The sequence below is a fragment of the Heliangelus exortis genome, chromosome 1 (genome assembly GCF_036169615.1).
Source record: "Heliangelus exortis chromosome 1, bHelExo1.hap1, whole genome shotgun sequence".
Classification (NCBI taxonomy): Eukaryota; Metazoa; Chordata; class Aves; order Apodiformes; family Trochilidae; genus Heliangelus; species Heliangelus exortis.
In genome coordinates this window covers 7,119,662-7,138,993 of record NC_092422.1, presented here as the reverse complement: position 1 = coordinate 7,138,993, position 19,332 = coordinate 7,119,662, and the positions used below count along the sequence as shown (strand labels likewise).

Below are 19,332 nucleotides of genomic sequence, written 5' to 3'. Positions count from 1 at the left end.
CTCACAGAATCACTCCATTATGACTCTTCTATCTGAAGTAAGTCAGCTTTCTGATTTTGCCATAAAGCAGTCAAACAATGGTTGTCCACATCTTGCATTTTAGGTCATTAGAAAACACTCTGCTGCACCAAGAAGGTGTTCTACTGAATACCCATCCTTCCTGACCAAAAGATTCCTGAGGTCAAAAAATTTTATTTAGAAATTTTTCATGGACCCTATACCTTTGTTAGAGCATCCCATGAGATTTTGCTTAGCAATTCTCTGAAGTCTACTCTTCTGAAGTATACAGTCATAACTTGTTGACTATCTTTTCAGACTTCCTTTGAACCATGATCTGAACCACCTCATTATTACTGTGATCTCAGCTGCTATCTATGACCATATTTGCCACCAGACCTTCCCTTTTCATCAGCAGCAGGTCAAGCAAAGAATTATTCCTGTTTCTCCCCTGTAGCAATACTAGGAGACTGTCAGCAAAAGGAATCTCCTACACAACACTTAAAACTTACTTGAAACTAAAACAAATAAGGACTTGCAGAATGTCAATGACTGTACTGATTCACTTATTTAGCATATAGCTTTTATCCACTTTTTATCACTCATTCTAATAATCTGAAATTGTATTTTATTTAAATTTTAAGAGGTGAAAATCATTATTAAAAATATGGGAAGATAGAGATCCCATTCCAAGTGAGTTTAAAATGAATCGATCAAAACAAAAAGTAAATTATAACCATCACTGACAAAGTTTTGGACTAATAATATACACAACATATAAAAATTCTGTAACTTAAAGACAACTTCCACCTTCATTAAAACTTGTTGCTAAAGATGACTTGTTACTTTTTTATCCCTTATGTTTAGTTTAGGTTATTAAGTTAAAATTTTTCTCAGCTGCAGATTCATTATCAGCCCCCAAAATACTAGTTTTTGTCAAAAGAAACATGTATTTTTGTTGGGCAAAATCCAACTATTTAGGTAAAAAAAATAATTTAGAAGTGGAACAAAAAAACCAAAAAAAAACCCAAAAATGAAAATACTGTAAAAGAAAGATTGTCACCAGCCTCACTCAATCATGTGTACCAAAAATTACAAAGTTGCAGAAGCTTCTTATAATGGAGACTGTTACTGTTTCAAATATTTTAAGCTGGCAGGAATAAAAATCTGCCAAAAAGAAATCTGTTTTGTCGTTTTATAACTGTAGTGGCAATACATTTCCTTATGTGATCATCATGTAAATTACCCTGAAATCTATTACAGCAAGAATCAGTTAGCTTTAATGAATAGCACTGCAGTAGTAGGCAATCATCTTAATTATTAAAAATGATGTGAGGAAACCTATTATAAATGCTGCAATCAAGAGATATATAGGTTTCAGTTAAATTATTAATAGGATAATTAACCTCCCAAAAGGTTTTCAGTCTTTTTAAACTAACAGTCAGCAATGAAGACCAAATCTAGACCAAATATATTCTTATTTTAATGGTGAACTCCTCAGCAAATCCTAGAGTATTGAAAAGAAAGAAAGAATGCATTCACTAGTCTCAGTTTACAGCTGTGAAAATCATTGTGGCATTTTTCAGTATTGCCACTTGGTTCAATATAAAATAATAAGCTACATGGATATTTGAAACAAAAAAAAAACCCAAACCAAACAAAACAATATAACAACACCAAAAAATCACAAAATGAAACAAAACAAAAATAAACACAAAAACCCCAAACCAACCAACCAAACAAAAAAACAACTAAGCAAAAAACCATCCAAAACCCAAACTCCTCAGTATCATTCAAGCGATAAAAGGCTTGGTTTTGAACATCAGGGCTCCTTAGTCACTGTAGAAAGAGGAAAAACACGACTTCCTAGCTCTTGTTTGGGTGTCTCTCATGTAGTGCATATAGTATGACATATGTCCAGTGAGGAAAAGCAATGGTGAGAAGTGCCATTTTTCTTATGACTACATTGATTTTGTTTTTATGCTTTTCTATAATGAGTATCCACGTAGCATATAAACTCTTATCACTAGTATAGTTAACTCTGTAATAGCCTCCTTCTTTTCAATAGTTGTCCTGGCTTGGGCCAGGATAAAGGTGATTTTCTGTGTTGTATTTTTCCTTTCAGCTAAGTCTCTTGTAAATAGCTGCACTTGCTGAAATTAACAGCAAGTTTCTCAGACATTGTCTGCTTCTAGGACTGATAACACTCGATGTTTATAGTTACAGCCAGGGACTGGTGTGCAGAGCCAAGGACACTGCTCAGCTCTGAGGAACATTTTACCCTCCAGAAGGAGAAAAGGAGTAAAGAGGTCCCACCTGCAGCCCACCTTTGGGAAGGAAAGGACAAGATAGATGGCCAAAATTGACCAAACAGAGTATTCCATCCTGTACACATCATACTCTGTATAAATTTGAAGGATCATGAGGGTCAAACCCCTTCCTGCTCCCCTTTTTCGCCTGTCCCTATTTGCTTCAGCATCCTGGGAGGATCCCATCCATTCCTCTGCCTGTGGTCCTGATCCACGCCCTCCTGAATCTGTGTGTTCCTGCCTCCAGCTCCCAACTGCTGCTGACTCCAGGAGTCCAGCCTGGACTTTCCCAGGGCTGCCCTGCAGCCTCGGTGGTGACGTGAGAGTTACTGGGAGAAAAGGAAGAGGAACGTGATACCAATTTTCTGTATATTTGTATATCTTTAGTAATTTTTCCTATTTATCATTACTGTTTAATTAAAGTTGTGTATTTTAGTTTCTAACCCCTATGTCTCTCCCTTATTCTCTCTCCTTTCTTATCAGGGGGGAGAAGGGGATTAACAGAGAGGATCTCTCATTCAGTTTAATTGCTGGGCCGGTGTTAAACCGTGACAATAGTCCAAGTAAATACTTGTTTAGACTTATGAGATTTTTATTTGATTTGCTCTGTTGAGTTCAGAATTTGCTCCTATTACACGAAGCCTTTATTTCTATCTGTAGAACACTCCTCTCACAGAAGGCAGAGTGAGCCTCTCTTGTCAATAATGTCAATGTCACATTATCAGATGCTTACTTAGGAATCCGGGTAGGAATAAAAAACACAGGAGAGGAATATTTCACAGAAAATACATGGGTTCTCTGGACATTAATTTTTTTCCCAAAACAATACAAGATGGACACTGGTGTGAATAACTCAGTCAAGAACTGTTCTGTGTCAGTACTCAGCTCTTTTTGTTGGGATCTAAATCAGCAAAATTAACTTGTTTAAAAAAAACCCTAAAAATATTGGGATAGCAATACATCTTTCTTCCTAGAAAGATTAAAGTGATAATAAATAAATTCAGTATATATCCTGTGTGTTTCTTTGAGCACATATGTGTTCTACTAGATACCTACCAAACTAATAGGCTAAAACTCTCATCCACTGCCCTCTCTTCTATGACTTTTTTTTTTTTAGAAGTAATTAGAAAGTTTAAATTAGTTTAAATCAGTTACCTGGAACACACAATACCTCTTCAAATACCTTAAGGGTCCTTTCAATTCTCAGGGCAGCTTTTGAGGATTTGTTTTCTGTGACTTCTTGGTCTCCTGAGGCATTATATACTCTTAAAGTTGCATTTTTCTGCTGTTTTTAAACTTTGTCTACTCTTTCTCATTACAGAAAGAGAATTCTGTATTAGAAGCTTATTGTAGCCCAGATACCATATTGGTATTCTTCCTATACATCAACATTTCAGAAATTATGAGGTCAGTACTAGCCCAGGTAGAGCCTTCATGTGCAATTTATGGAAATCAATGTTTGAACAATTAATTTAAAAATGTCATTTACTGGAATCCTTTTGAGAAAATTCATCCTAATAGAATGTCTCCTAAGTTGAAGGAAAGCAATGTCAGCTATGCATCTTCAATCAAAACAAAGGAGAAATTATTTTAACCAGGATAGGGAAGCGAGGTGTGGTTTCCATACATTAATGTCCTGATTAACACTGTATCATGATTTAGTTACTCTGAATAGTTCTGATCCAACAAGTTAAACAGCTTGACGTGGTAATTATATGCTACAAGAAACATGAATTGCAAATTAGCAAGTTATGAAGGTGATGAATATGTAAGTGGATGAGATTCTTTGGCTTGAGATACACAGTAGGTCAGGTTAGATGATTTGGAACAGCCCCTCCTAGCTTAAACCAAAATGAATTTATAGATTTCTTATATTCTGTGTCACTAGATATTATAATGAGAGCTCATTTTACAAAGTTAACAACTGCTGTCTTCTAGGTGAATAGCAGTGCTTTTCAAACAAATAAATGCATACTGTCTAATCAGTGACATCCAGTATTGATCTAACACAGGCATAAAAGAGGTTTCCCAACCTTTTTCTATGTCTTTTTAAGTGGACATCAATCACATAGATAAAATTCTGCCATACTTCCACATAGTAGTTTCAGTGTTTGGGGGATTATTAATCAAAATAAGGATTTGGAGCCATTTTCAGTGTCACTTTGCTGATAATCACATCCAAGATCCCTTTTACAAGGTATCAAGTGCCACTGCATAAACAGTTCCCTTTCAGCCTCCATGCTCTTACAGAAAACAGCTTATTATGATTGCTCCAATGGTTAGAAACTTATTCCAATTTCCCTCCTATATTTATTAATAGTCAGTTTATACACTTTATTTCTTGTCCTGTAGTGTTTTCCCTCTGTGACATTCATTTTCAGCTTTCACTGAACTAAACAAGCTGCACTTTTCTGAGCAGACTGTCACAGAGAGGTACAAACACACGTGCAGTCACTCTGCCCATGCATGCAGTGAGCACGATGAGGTCCTGAGGTCTCACAGTTATGCTAGCAAGGAACTGTCACAGCTTATACACCTGTTAAGATGCAGAAAATTTCTCTCAGTGCTGCCATTCATACCAGTGCAGCCACGGGGTTTAGGAACCAGTGCAAGATTGCACTCAGACAACATGGACCTCAGGCCAGCAGCCTTCATGTGATCTTTCTGGTTGTTGTATCCATACCTGTAACGGTTTCAATTACTCTTCCCTTGAATGTGGATGAAAAGAACAATATGCTTAATGCTATTGGTGGGGTACTGAGTGTTTTACCCATGTCCTTTGCAGTTTTCAAGGAAGGAAGGTAACAAATAAAGAGAAGTATCTGACCTGGTGTAGTCATCCTCCACAAGCATGTGCTTCGGAATGGGTGAGTATCTTCCTGGTGAGATAGGGGCCAGGGATGCTTTGTACTCTAAAGTGCCATTGTTTCCAGGAGAGAGTATATGATTTTCCATTGGTGGAGAATAAGCTGATGGTGAGAATAAACATTTCTAGTCAGCCACTTCCATGTTTGACTGAATGTCACCACCATTTTTTGTTAAACATCAAGAACATGCTGATTACTGTAGATAACATCAAAACAGACAGTCTTTGACTGAGAGATCTTAAAATATAACAAGAAAAAATGAAAATGTGAACTTTTCCTGAAAGACAGTGATTAGTAATAGTAACAACAGTAACAACAACAAAAACAACAATAATAATGCTGGTTCATTTGCAGGGATTGACTCTTTAGAGGTGCTCTGATAAGAAAGAATAGTTTGGGAGACAGGAAACATTTTCTTCAATCAGGACTGACTTGAAGAAGGCAAAATAAGAAAGAATGAGATTAAAAGGACACTCCTCATTTTCATTCCAGTATACATAAATGGGAGTAATATAGTTAAAGCTCAATGCAGGATAAGAGAAGGAATAATATGTGTGGCAAGAGTGAAGATTTAAAGCTGTGATCTACTACAGGTGCAAAAATTCCCGGATTAACTGAAACTTCAGTACTAACCTGGGTGGTATTTACATCACAATGAATCTGTATATTTAAAATAAAAGTGGATACAAATCTCTTACATATTAATGACTAAGAATGAAAATTACAGAACTATAAATGAAATGAAAATACAGAACTATACTGTCTGAATCTACACTGGGTCTGTGGGTTTTCTTGTTTGCTTGTTTTCTGCTATGCTAAAGTTATGGGAGTATTTATGACTGGCGAGATGTAATGATAGCTGTATTCAAATGTCTAGTTAATTTAATTAGAAAAAGAAATTATAAATGGGAAAAACATTGATACATGCTTCTTCAACGAGGTATGATTAATTTCCTCATGAGAAGAAGTCAGCTAAAATTTCTAGTATTAGTTTCAGACTTTCCCTCAGATGTCGAGATACAGAATGTTTTCAAAGCAAAATATCTCTACAGGGAACATATTGCAGGAAAACCATTACCTATTCTGAAATACTCTGAGCATGGAGGTGTAATGAAAGGTTCCCCGAGGACAAATGAACCTGAAAGCACCAACAGCCTGGTATGGGCTACAAATCTTTTCAACCTCTACTGTCCTCCTGGAATTACCTGTGTTCTCATATGCTGCTGATCTATGATATGACACAATAAAACACGCTGGTTTAGAACTCACAGATTATTATTATTATTATTATGGAAAATATTATAAAGCAGGAGATTGGAGAGGGGCATTTGGCATTTTTATTTCTTGGGGTTTGCTAAGATCCAGACCAGATTGCCACTGAACATGATTGCCATCTGTTGTAACATTTGCTAAGTAAATAGGTATCCTCAGTTCACTTGTATATGACCTGACATGCATGTTATAAAACCTTTTATTCTGTTCTTAGGCAGCAGTCTCAATAAAGAGGACTGTGGGTATTTAACTTTACCCTCAACTTGTTCAGTCCACAGTAGCAACACTAATGCAATAGTGCAGAAAAATCTGTATCTCTGGCATTTACTGGGAAAATCTGCTTTTCCTAGCCCATAGTTGGTCTAAAGTGCCACTGGGATTACTGGCAGGAGATCAAGATGGGCATGAATCAATTGCTGAAGCTCTTGTGCAGCTGGTCCCTGTGGTAGCTGAACCTAAGACAAAGTTTTCAAAGAATAACTTGATGAAGAAAGTGAGTGTCAGTAATGAACTGTTTAAAACAGGCACCAGTGGCACAGAGAGCTCCAACTGAAATATTAGGATTGCTGAGAATGAAAAGGGAATGGGAATGCCTGGGTACAGACACCAGGAAGACTGGCAGGAGGGGTATAAAAATGACATGTATTGATAGCACCTGGATTCATCAGCATGGCATCAGTGTCATCTGACAAGTAACTAACTTGTCAAGACAGCCTACACCCAAACTAAAACCAAGACTCAATCCATTGAGAGATTATGGAAGGAGATAAAGACTAAATAGGGGTCTAAGACACTCAGATAATGAGACAAAAGAAAATTGAATAAATTCTGAAGACATGCCTATTCTTTGGAATCTGAGGGAATCCTGGTGATGAACCTGAATACACATCTTTTACCTGAAAGCTGGACACAAGACTAGATGATTTTAAGTATGTGGCTATGACAGCCTGATTGAAAGCAGTTTGTTTTAAAATAAAATCATCTTTCCTTCCTTTGAGGTCCTTCACTAAGGCTTTATCGTATTGTTTCAACAACTTTTCCTACAACAAAGTGTTCACTAAATGCAAGGATAAATAAGATCTTGGTCCTCAGTGAAAAAATAGCAGATGAACATACATAAAGCTAATGAACAGACTGAGAATAAAGCTAAGTGAAAAAATAACTTTGGAACTGTATGCATGCAGAAGATAGATAAGTAAGTAAACCAGTGATTTTTATATTCCAATTAAATATTTAATGCAAATATTATAGTAATTTTTCTCAGGCTTTTCACTATGTTTGTACAAGTTGGCTTGCTGCTTGTTCTGATTTTTCAGTGGACAGAGAATTCCAGTCCATAAATCTAATCATATTTCAAAATATATTTGCATGTAATTACCACTGTAATTCTTACAAGAGCTATGGTTCAGTCTGATCATCTGGACAATGACTAATTGTAATCAGCAATACTTCACCAGAATTATATTATTTGTAATACTTCATGAGTGTAGCACGCTTAAGTGGCAATAAGCATTTCATTTTTGTAGATTTCCAAACTGTTTGATAAACTTTAATAGGATACTTTAGACAAGCTATGTAAAAACCACAATCATCAGACAAATTGGTATCTCCTACAAAATGAGCTGCAAAAATCACTTACAGTGAGTAATATCTGGTGGGCCATAAGGATCAGTCATGTAAATGGTGGTGGGCTTTCCAACTTTGAGATACACTACATCTGATGTGTTCTTCAGGATTGCTACTGCCTCTTCATGGGTTACTTCTTCTAAACTGTAATTATTTACCTTAAAGGAGAAATCAGACAGGTGAGCTGGGATGCAGAATCAGGCACAAAAAACTTAAGACAGTCTTGAAGTTATCACAGTACTGGGAAAAATGCTGTAGCCAAAGAGCACTGAAGATTACAGAAGCAGTATTGCAGCAAGGTAGAAAATACATTTTTCCTAGCCCATGAATATTCAAACCCTGATGTATTGATAATATCACAGAATCAAAATGGGTTAAGATAGCACTTGATTTTGATAGTAGGAAAGTTATTTGTGATACTCTGCTACCAGTATTGCCCTTAACATAAAACTATATTTAATAATAATTAGGTAACTTAATGCTACAGTATTTACAGAAACTGCCTATGTTACTTGGCCTATCAAGATGAACTTTGCAAATTCACCTCTTAGCATGAATGGAGAAATACTCAACACCCCCAAATCTTTCCATCTCTCACGTGATATTTACCACAATAAGAGGCACAGAATGGTATACAGTGTAAGGGGCTACTGGAAAGAAACTCAGCTATTATGAACTACTGGAAGATTCTTCATACCCAGATAATTTCATCAACACCATTGCAGTCGGACAGTGTTGCCAAATCTAAGGATTTTGTTTAAACTTTGTTCCTTGTACAATTCTCAGACTTGGTTTTATGGTTAATTCAAAGGCACAATGACAGGCATGTTATGATAATTTGACATGAAGAGCAATGATTCAATGTAACACTCAGAAGAGAGTTGCTGACACTGTATGCTGTATTTTGACAAGTCTTCTATTTAAATAAAAATCTGATCCCCATCTTCTATAAACTTCTCTGCTTTTCTTTGTTATGTTGTTTTTCTGAGAACTGAGCACACCAGAACAAAATTAATTAGTAACAAACTTCCTTTCTAGGAGTGTTCTCTCTAGAGACAAGAAACCTCTAATTTTCTAGATATTTGGGATGAGCATGCATAGCAATTTTGGTATACATCAGGGAATATTTTCTGAAGAAGAACTCTTTTTAGTTTTATGGGTCCTTTCTTCTTAAATTTTATTTCAGCGTCTTTCCTCTGAAGTTCTCCTTTGTGTCTGAACTTGACTCATGTGTTACCTTCTTTCAAGTTATACCAAGTTCTAGCTCTGCCTATTTCGAATTTGTTACTAATTAATTTTGTTCTGGTGTGCTCAGTTCTCAGAAAAACAAAGAAAGACAGATTCAATGAACATCAAGAGCAAATAAATAAAAACCCAAACATGTTAATCTATTCATTACGTCAAAGAGTCTCAGTGATGCCATGATCATAATCTCTTTGGGAGGTCCTTGACAAAGAGATAAAACCAACTTCCTTAGTTATCAGAAACATACATTTATAATTACAGTATGCAAAAATATACTATGCATTTGCCGGTTCCTGCAGGCCAGAAGGCAGGTCTTGATTTTGGCAGCTCCTGTTCATATTAATATGTCCATGTATAAATATCTTTTCTACATTTTTTACCAAAAAATTATTATTAATGACACTTGCATGTATTCTGATATACAAAAAAGATAAACTGAATAAATGGAATTACATACTGTTCAACTCCTGAGACATTATTGCAAAGTAATTTTATTCATTAGGAAATTTCTGGATATCATTCTTTGAAACATCCTGCCAGAGTTAATGATCACTAGAAATATGATGTTGAGGTTGGTTTACATGGTAAGATATATATATATATATAGACAGAGAGAGGCTATTTCTCAAGTTTTCTCTTGTTTCCATAAAGTTGCCTATTTTAACAGGATTTCAAATACCAAATCTGGCCTTTTCAGTGGTTGTGGCAAAGTCAAAACATGACACCAAAGCTTCACTTCCTCCTGATGACATGACCTTAGCAAAGTGTATGGTTTGAAGAAAAAGAGCTGAGTTAGAAGTAAAGAAGATAAAGAGTGCAAAATGCACACAAAATAGGTAATAAAAGAGTATATGGCATGAGATGTTGAAACTTTCATGCAGAAGAGCTCACATCAGAGTGATATATATGAGTGCATAGAACAGGTCTGCACAACAACTTTCTGGGTATAGGAAGCCAATTTAAGTAGCAATGAATTAAGGGGGAAAAAACCCTAAGGCAAATGACAAACCAAGAAATTTATCTGAGTATTAAATTTAATTATAGTAGCCTGGTGCTTGAGCCACAAAATGCTGTGACAGTACTCAAAGGAGAGAAAGCAGAAAGAGAACAGGCATGGAACAAGTGGGTTTTTCTAACGAGAAATGCTCCCTATTCAGAAAATTCGGAAATGAAAACAGCACCTGAAGTAAAAAAGAAAATATAAAAGCTGTTTATTTAAATAGCAAGTGTGTGATACAAAGCCACAGGAAAAAGAACAGGATATTACAGGAGAAGAACAAAACAAAGAAATAATATAGGGAAGGAAATTAAAGATATAAATCCAATCAAAGATGCTATTTGAGTGATGGGGGACATCAGCAAGAAATGCTGCCAAAGAGACATAAAAAGGCTAGGGTGCTTTTTTCCTAAATAGCATAATCAAGGGAATGAAGTCTAAAACCAAGCAAGAATTATCTTGGAAGTTTTCCTAAATTAATATTGGAAAACCAAGGCCCTGAGAAGTAGTTACAGTGGAAAGCTAAGAATCCCCAGTATGACTGTACAGGTGCTCTAAAGAATAACTTAATTCAGAATAGCATAAGCTGGTAACAGAATAAGAGCTCTGGAGGAATAAGTGTGTTTTATTTAATTTTCTTTTTTTAAAGAGAATTAATTTCTTTTCTCTATTGATTTTTCTTGAAAGATTTGATTCACTCAACATAATGAGTGAATGAAATGAAGAAGTGATTTTTACCTTACAAGTGGTAATGCTTGCTTTTGTGTTTTATCCTCCTTTTCATTCAGAAAGGGAATTTTCCTGAGTGGACATCTGCTGGTAAAAACTGTGATGTGCCACCTGTAAATCAAGAATGCTGATGGCCCTTTTTAAAAACTCACCAGGATTTAAAAGGCTGTGAAAAGTGAAAAGCTTTCCTGTGCTGAAGACCAATCATTTGTCCTGAGGATGAAATCTGTTTGAATTAACTTACAATTCACAGTTCCATGAACTCCTGAGTTAGTTGTACTGTTAGTTGTGCTGGACCCTGAATAGAAAGAGACTGACCATCTTCAGACAGCATGTAAGGGACCAGATGGGGGAACTGTCATAATCCCTCCATCAGACCTACTTACTCCAACAGAACTGGCCTGCAGGCAGTGGGGACCAAGCCACCTTTGCAAACCCCCAAACAAATCCACATCAGCGTTTCCAAAGGGATTTCTGGAGAAGTCAGCAATTAGGGTCTGCATAGGGCAGAAATAAGGACTGGGGAGTGAAGTGGGAAGAGGGATTGTTCAATCTGCTATGTCTCAACCACACTTACTAAGCGAAACAGACCTATAAAATGAGGAGCTTCATTGGTGGGCTTGGGGAGTTAGTTCACTAACACCAACCCTGACCTGTTGGCTGGCCCAATGCTGGATCCAGGACCAGTGATTTTCTGTTATGTATCTCTCTTAATTTTTCTTCTCCTAATCTCTCATTTTCTCTTTCTCTTTCCTAAAATCATTCAGTTACCAGAATTTTTCCCCTGGTTACACATGGCATCCCTGTATTGTGGCTTTTGTGATCCAAATAATCAGCCTTTGTGACTGTGCACCCTGAATATACCTAATAATTGAAGTATCAGCTTTTATGCTTTTTTTTTTTTCTTTAGTTTTAATTAAATCTTTTGTTCAAATACAGACCTTGAGTGTCATTTCATCTTAATACAATCAGGGGATAGCCCAAGGGGTCCCTAATTGTTTGTTTACCCTAAAAGGGAAACCCAGGCCTGGGAGGAGGACTTTGGCTGTCATCTGGGTTGGGTCACAGGACAAGACACAGCACAGTCTGTTAATCCCTCTGAAATGAGCTTGCTTAGAATGTGAGTAGTTACGGGCTAAGTGTCCTAAACCAGATCTGCTCTTTGTAGAGAAATGCAACAGTTAGTGCTTCACAGTTAAAAACTGAGCTGTGGCTTCAGGCTTCAAGCAGTGTGAGCATACACAGTGCAAGTGGCACTGTACTAGGACTATCAGTTTTCAACCCCAATTTATGCTGATTTTGTGGAAAAAGTGTTTTTAGGGTAATGAGGAGGCATGAGAATGATACAACTGTGAAGGAACATCCAGATTAGAGTACTATTAAAAGAAATAAATTGGGAAGCTTATTGCTAAGGTAACATCCAAAGACCAATCCTAGCAAATCTACGTTTGAATGCTAGATAAAGCATTACAAGGCAAGTCAGTTACCGTGTAACTTTGGCTTAGAGTCTAAGCACTGCATGAGAAGGGATGAACCATTGACCCTTGGAGTTAGTTCAGAACAAGTTCAGATTCCACCTCAGAATACTGTATTTTTTCTACCGAGTTTCTTTTTTGGTAGTCAGCCAGTACAACCTACAGATCTGTTCACACTGATTCCTTCCTTTACATCTAACTGGTTAATGCCTGTAATCCATCCGCTGGCATAGCAGTGTAATGTTGTACCTGTGGATGCAACTACCTGAATGAAGAAGGTGAGTATTAGGAGCAATTCACAGCAACAGAGGGTCTGGATGAGATGACATTCATGCTACACATGTTTCAAGGGGGTTAGTTTGCATTACATCTAGTCTACTGCCATCTGCAGCTGTAATGCAGTGCTAATCAGGAATGCTCCTGGACAACATTGCCTGTCGCAGTTTTATTAAAAAAAAATCTCCTTTTTTTTTTTCTTTTTTTCTTTTTTATTTTTTCTAAAATACCATCCCATAGGACAACCATAATGCATTACAAATAGCACTTTGGAATCAGAACTAAGTGCTAACATAGATGCAGCATAAATCGTACGCTATGGCCACTTTAATACAAACATGATCCTGTATCCATATATGATCTGAAAGAATAAAGATACTGGTAGGGGATTCTGTAAAGAACACACCAACAACTGCGCAGTCACAACCCTACTGCAGCCCTATGAAACCATGAGACAGTAACATTTTTTTTTCAGCACAGAACTGGGTAAAAGGAAAAAGCTAGTTCTGTTTCTTACTTCTGTTTTCAGGAAGAAAAAAGAATCCAATTAAATCTCTTGGAATGTGAGTAACATACTTTTTTCTAGAAGCATAAATAACTCCACACAAGTCTGACCTCTCTGACTACATGGGTCAAGAAGAAACAGGCTAATAGATATGGCCCAAGCCTGAAAGGGTTATTTTGGCACAGCAAGTACTTGAAAAGCTAAAGAGACAAATATTAGCTAAAAATTTGCTTTTAATACCTAATGTTTTTAGAGCTTTCTCTGAAGATCTTGCTTTTAGCTATTAGTTTTGTTTTCTACTCTTAAAAACACATAGTTTTATACTGATTTCTCATTGATCAGTTCTGTATGTACAGTCTTCCAAACTGAGATGATGGAATTGCATAAGAGTAATTATTGAGCAGTAATAACTTATCAAACAATTTTTTACCTCTTCCTCCTCACCATTATTAATGAACTGGAGGAAGTGAGGAATGCAGGTGACACTTAACTGTGAGGATGAGTCCCTACGCTTGAGGGCAGGGCTGTCAGCCTGGACTGGCTGGAAGAAGGGGCTGAGAAAAACTTGAAGATGTTCAACAGGGACAAAAGTCCTTCCCTGGCACAGACTAAGCCTCTTCATCAGCACAGGCTGGCATGGACAGCAGGGAGCTGCTTTGTGGAAAAGCTTGGGGCTTCCAGTGGACAGGGAGCTGGGAATGAGCCAGTTGTGTATTCTGGTAGCAAAGAGGTCACCTGGATGCTTGGCTCTATGAGCAGAAGCAGAAAAAGGAGACCCAGGGAAGACTATTTCCAACTGTTGGGACTTGTTAGAGTGCAGATAGACACTGTGTTCAGTCTTGGTCCCACACTATAGGAAAGATAACAAAGTGGAGCAAGTTCAGAGAAGTTCTACTGGGTTGCTGGGGGCTGGAGTACTTGCCCAGTAAGGAGAAGCTTGGGGTGCTGGGCTTGTTCATACTGGACAAGGGATTCCTCTGGGGAAAACTAGTACCAGCCCTTCTGATGCTTCCAGGAATGCCATCAAAGTAGAGCTAAGCTTTTCAGGGTGGCATGAGCTAACAGGATGAGAGACAACAGGAGAGAGTCAAACAATTTATAAGGAAAAGCATTTTCCTCTTGAGGACAGTAGAGCAGTACAAGAGGTTTCCCAGAGTCTGTGCAAGCTCCATCCATGGAGATTTTTGAGACTTGATTGGGTTAATTCCTGAGCTATCTGGTCTGACCCTACTGCTGATCCTGAATTATCACATTAGACTGTGATGCTCTGTAGGTGACTTACTTCCCTTTGCTCTCATCCAGAGAAAAGAGAAGAAACCTAGCTAAGGTACCCAGTGCAGTCATAATATTACTACAGGCATTATTACCAGCAGTAGTAGACTCAGAGCAGAGATATAGTCTGCTCCTTTTACATGTATCTAGAAAAATCATAGAGTTCAGTTTTCAGCTTGAGTACTCCAGTAATTTTCCTAATAGGCACCTCAGGATTACCCTACCATGAAGCATTTTTCTGTGGACATGGTCAGGATAATAAGCCTCACGTGCATGCTCAGTGCCTCAGAAATGTAACTGCACGGGCATGCCCTTGTATAAATTTCACAATAATCACAATGCTGAGCATTTACACAGTACATCTTCAGAATGCTTAACACATCATTAGCAATCTGCATGTAATAACAGTAGGGTCATCAAACTGCAAAATGCTCAGGTGGCACCTAATTCTTCTACATCTCAGAGTAAATTTTTATTTTGCGGTGTCTCTTTTATTACATGGTAAATTTTAATCCACTTGATTTGCAGGGGATCTTTGGGATCTGAAAGCATTTCACACAAACTTACTGGAGCAGAGTTATAAAAATGAAACAAGCCACCCAGCACCTGCTGAGAATTCCAGGATGATGACAAAATCCAGTAGACTGTACAAGCAAATGATGAAAAAAATAAAGATCACTACTGAAAGGAAAAAAAAATAAAAAAAAAGGGCTGAAATATACAATCAATTAGAAATCAGTGAAGCAGAAGTAGGATTGTATAAATGACAAGGGTAATACTGTGTTGATACACTGCCAAAAGAAAGTAATGAATTCTTTCACTTGCTTTTCACAAAGGAACATGAAGTAAATGCCATAATGCCATGAACTGACAGATACTTCACAAAGTAGCAAAGAAAAAATATTGAAAGTACACGAGTTATAAAGAGAGCAGAGTATCTTGCTGGGGAGAATCAGAAAATGTGATTGTGATCTGTACAAATTTTAGAAGCAGATTTTTATCTTATAAATTTATCTCCAAAAAAGTAATGGCTAAGATATACAAACCGTAAGTAAATAACAGTCAGCACCTTGGTTTGGAAGTACATAACTAGGGGAGAGCAAACTTATGATTGATTGGTTTTTTTTTGGCCTAATTACATAAAATGATACAAGATGATGATATGTAACGAACTGGTCCAGACTGAAAGGAGAGCAGTGTAAAAACACTAAATGCACTGAGAATGCACTCTTCTCATTTTCAAAGGTCAGATTCAAGAGCATAAACTCATCACAATGAAGAAACATCTGTATCTGGCTGCAGTGAAGCACAGGTTCAAGACTGAGAGGAGATACTTAATAGACAAATCCTGTAAACACCTGGAAAGAATGAATTTATTCCAAGTGGTATATAAAATAGTTATTTTTCTATTCAAAATAATCCCAATTAAATTATATTTTAAATGGTGAGTGTGGGGTTTTTTGCATTTGTGTTTTGGATTTTTTGTTGGGGTTTTTTTGTGTGTACATATATTACTTATTACTCCAAGTAAGCGGGAAGAAATTAAGAGTGAAGAAACAAAAATTTACAGATGACACAAAAACTGTGATGAGTTCTCACAATAAAAACCCCACCAGCAGAAGGTGAAAAATAACAAAATAAGGTGCAAATTTGGCAAATTAAAACATAAGGCTCTATAGAAAAATAAGCCAAAACTTTAGCATGCAACTAATTAATTGAATTTTTTTGTACTGAGAACTTGAAAAGTAGACATGCCAAAGAAATTGTAAGTTCTAGTTTAATTTTGCTTTGATTTGCTTCATTTGCTATAGATTTGGTAACATCCTTTGATCCTTAAACTGTTTTATCTACCCACTCAGGTTTCTTTTAAAAACTCAGAGAATCACCAACTCAGCAACCAAGTACCCTTCGAGTTCTGTGTAATACTCTGTATAAAATGAACAGTCATCTTCACATGGCAGTGGAATACTGTCCCTAGCCAAATGAAGAAAACTTCCATTAGCAAGTTTTGCAGGCAGCAAAAAAAGGTCATGTCAATTTTTTACTGCTTAGCTATCACATCATGAAACAGAGCTACTGCAGTACATTTTTTTAATGGCATTCATTCAAAAAATATTTCTTTACCTGCTGTAATCTATGCAAATGCATTGACATGAATACAACTTGACATAGATTAACTTCTGATGCTTCATCAGGGCCTGGACTTCCCCCTCAACAAAGAATTAAACAAACTCTGTGAGTGGGAAAGAATTATCTACAAGGAACAATGCACTAGCACTGCAAATATCAGGAAGAATTTCCTGAAGTGAGATCCATCAGAAGAATATGTGTATTTTCTTAAGGGAAAAGATGAAAAACATGTTTTATTTTTAACATCTATATGGAACATATAAATAAGCATTTCTACATGTACTGAAATGCAGATTATAGTTCACTGACAGCTTATTGGCAAGTTTTCACATCTTTTAGTCTTCTTAAGATGATCTGTGGAATGTAGTGCTGTAATGAACAGTTTGTCTAAAATCTTTTAAAGTTTTCTGGTGCATTCTGACTTGTCACTGATGTGCACAGTATGTTTATTCTTTTAGCAATTAAAGGTTGGTCAAAGTAATGTAACCCATTTACTTTTCTGCATAAAATGTTGGTTTTCCAGAATAATGCTTTTTTAGCTTCAGTTTCAGATATAAGGAATGGGGTAAAATTAAGATAAGGGAAATAAAGCTTGTAATTATAGAAATGGCAACGACAACCTCCAGTAAGATGTAAGGTGAATGAAAGTCCTTAAGTGAAAAAAATTAGGCAAATAAAACATCATTTAAATGTCACACATACCATAAGAAGTCTGTCTCCAACTTGCAGCCTCCCATCTTTTTGTGCTGCTCCTCCATCAATAATCTTGGTGACATAAATGCTGTTGTCCCCAGGGATGTGTTGGTTTCCAACCCCTCCTGCAATACTGAATCCCAGACCTGGAGAAAATATAGAAAACAAAACATTAGCAATTTTGCTATCCCCTGACACCTTGCATAAACAGACAAATCATTGCTTTCATTTATAGTAGTATTTTTATCTCTCAGTTGGAGAAAAGACAGAAACTGTTATGTTTATTTTCATAAAAATCTGCTCCATGCAGCTAATTTTTCATAGATCATATAGCTAATGGGAACTTCCAGCTGAGCAAAGAAGCTGTTACTGACAATTGACATCTCTCTTTTAGCTGCACAGAAAAAATAGTTATATCTATTTAGAGAATAATCACTAGTTTTATATGTGAAATCTATGTTGTTCAGCCATTCATAAAACAAACATGTTAGTAATAGCTGCAGCCTGAGCAGTAAAATGCAACAGTAAAGAAATGAGTTGCCTGGAATCTGACATTTTAGTACAAATTCAACAACTTGATGGTGCAATAAAATTTAAGAGAGGGTATATTTAATACACACAGGCTTTTTTAGCAGCTGTATGAGCAAATAGATGTTTCTTTTTTTAATTATTTACATATTATTTTTTTCTCGCATTATTTTCATTTGATCATTATTTTAGCTTAAAAAAAAGATGTGAGGTCAGATAACATAAGGGACTATATAGTGGATAGTGCTAAAACAGCATATTACAAAGAAACCCCTCTGAATTTATATCTCAAATTGAAATGCCACTTAATTAATTGACTATAAACAACACATATGAAGTTAATTCAGAAATAAGGGATAACTAAGATAAAACTTTGTTTAATTTCAAGCTAAAGCTGGTGATCACTGTTACTTTTCCTCAGTAATTTTCCAGACAAAACTAAATTGGGTGGGAAGTGTTGGTCTGCTTGAGGGTAGAAAAGCTCTGCAGAGGGACCTGGACAGGTTGGATTGATGGGCCAAGGCCAACCCCATGAGGTTCATTAAGGCCAAGTGCCAGGGTTCTGCACTTGGGTCACAGCAACCTGAGGCAATACTACAGGCTTGGTGAAGAGTAACTGGAAAACTGCCCAGAAAAAAAGGACCTGGGGGTGCTGGCTGGCAGCCACCTAAACATGAGCCAGCAGTGTGTCCAGGTGGCCAAGAAGGCCGACATCATCCTGGCCTTCATCAGGAACAGCACGGCCAGCAGGGCTACAGAAGTGATCGTTTCTCTGTATTCAGCACTTGTGAGGCTGCATCTTGGATTCTGTGTTGAGATCTGGGCCCCTCACTATGGAAAGGACATTTTCCTGCTGGAGCAAATTCAAAGAAGTGCAACCAAGCTGATGAAGGGTCATGAGAACAATTCCTGTGAATAGAGGCTGAGGGAACTGGGAATGTTGAGGTTGGAGGAGACTGAAGGGAGACCTCATTGCTCTCTACCTGAAAGGAGGCTCTAGTGGGGTGGGTTTTGGCCTCTTCTCACAAGTAAATAACAGTAGGATTAGAGGAAATGGCCTGAAGTTGTGGTAGAGGAGGTTTTGACTGGATAATAGGAATATTGCTATTGAAAAAGTAGCCAGGCCCAGGAAGGTGGTGGAGGCATTAAAAAGCTGTGTAGATGAGGCACTTCAGGACATGGTCTGGAGGGCGAGGTGGTTTGTTTTGGGTTGGTTTTTTCTGTTTGTTTTGTGCTGTTTTTTTTTTCTCCTGGTGGATGGTTGGATTTGGTGATCTTAGAGGTCTTTTCCAACCATGATGATTCTGTGAATCTGTACTTATGTACTACTGCTAGAACAATCACAAGGACGAAAGCACTATGATTTCTTAAGCATGAAATAATTTATTACCTTGGGGCTCCTAACAAAGAA

At 37.0% G+C, this 19,332-nt stretch overlaps 1 protein-coding gene across 27 annotated transcripts in view; it reads right to left on the bottom strand.

The window, feature by feature from the left end:
• Positions 1–19,332, bottom strand: part of DLG2 (discs large MAGUK scaffold protein 2) — a 961,231-nt gene that overhangs the window by 267,991 nt on the left and 673,908 nt on the right. For all 27 annotated transcript variants that reach the window (XM_071732357.1, XM_071732283.1, XM_071732535.1 and 24 more), the window contains 3 exons: positions 17,403–17,539; positions 8,085–8,229; positions 5,134–5,275 (listed from right to left, as the gene is read on the bottom strand). In XM_071732357.1, the coding sequence (XP_071588458.1) occupies positions 5,134–5,275; positions 8,085–8,229; positions 17,403–17,539 (424 nt within the window). The remainder of the gene's footprint in view (positions 1–5,133; positions 5,276–8,084; positions 8,230–17,402; positions 17,540–19,332) is intronic.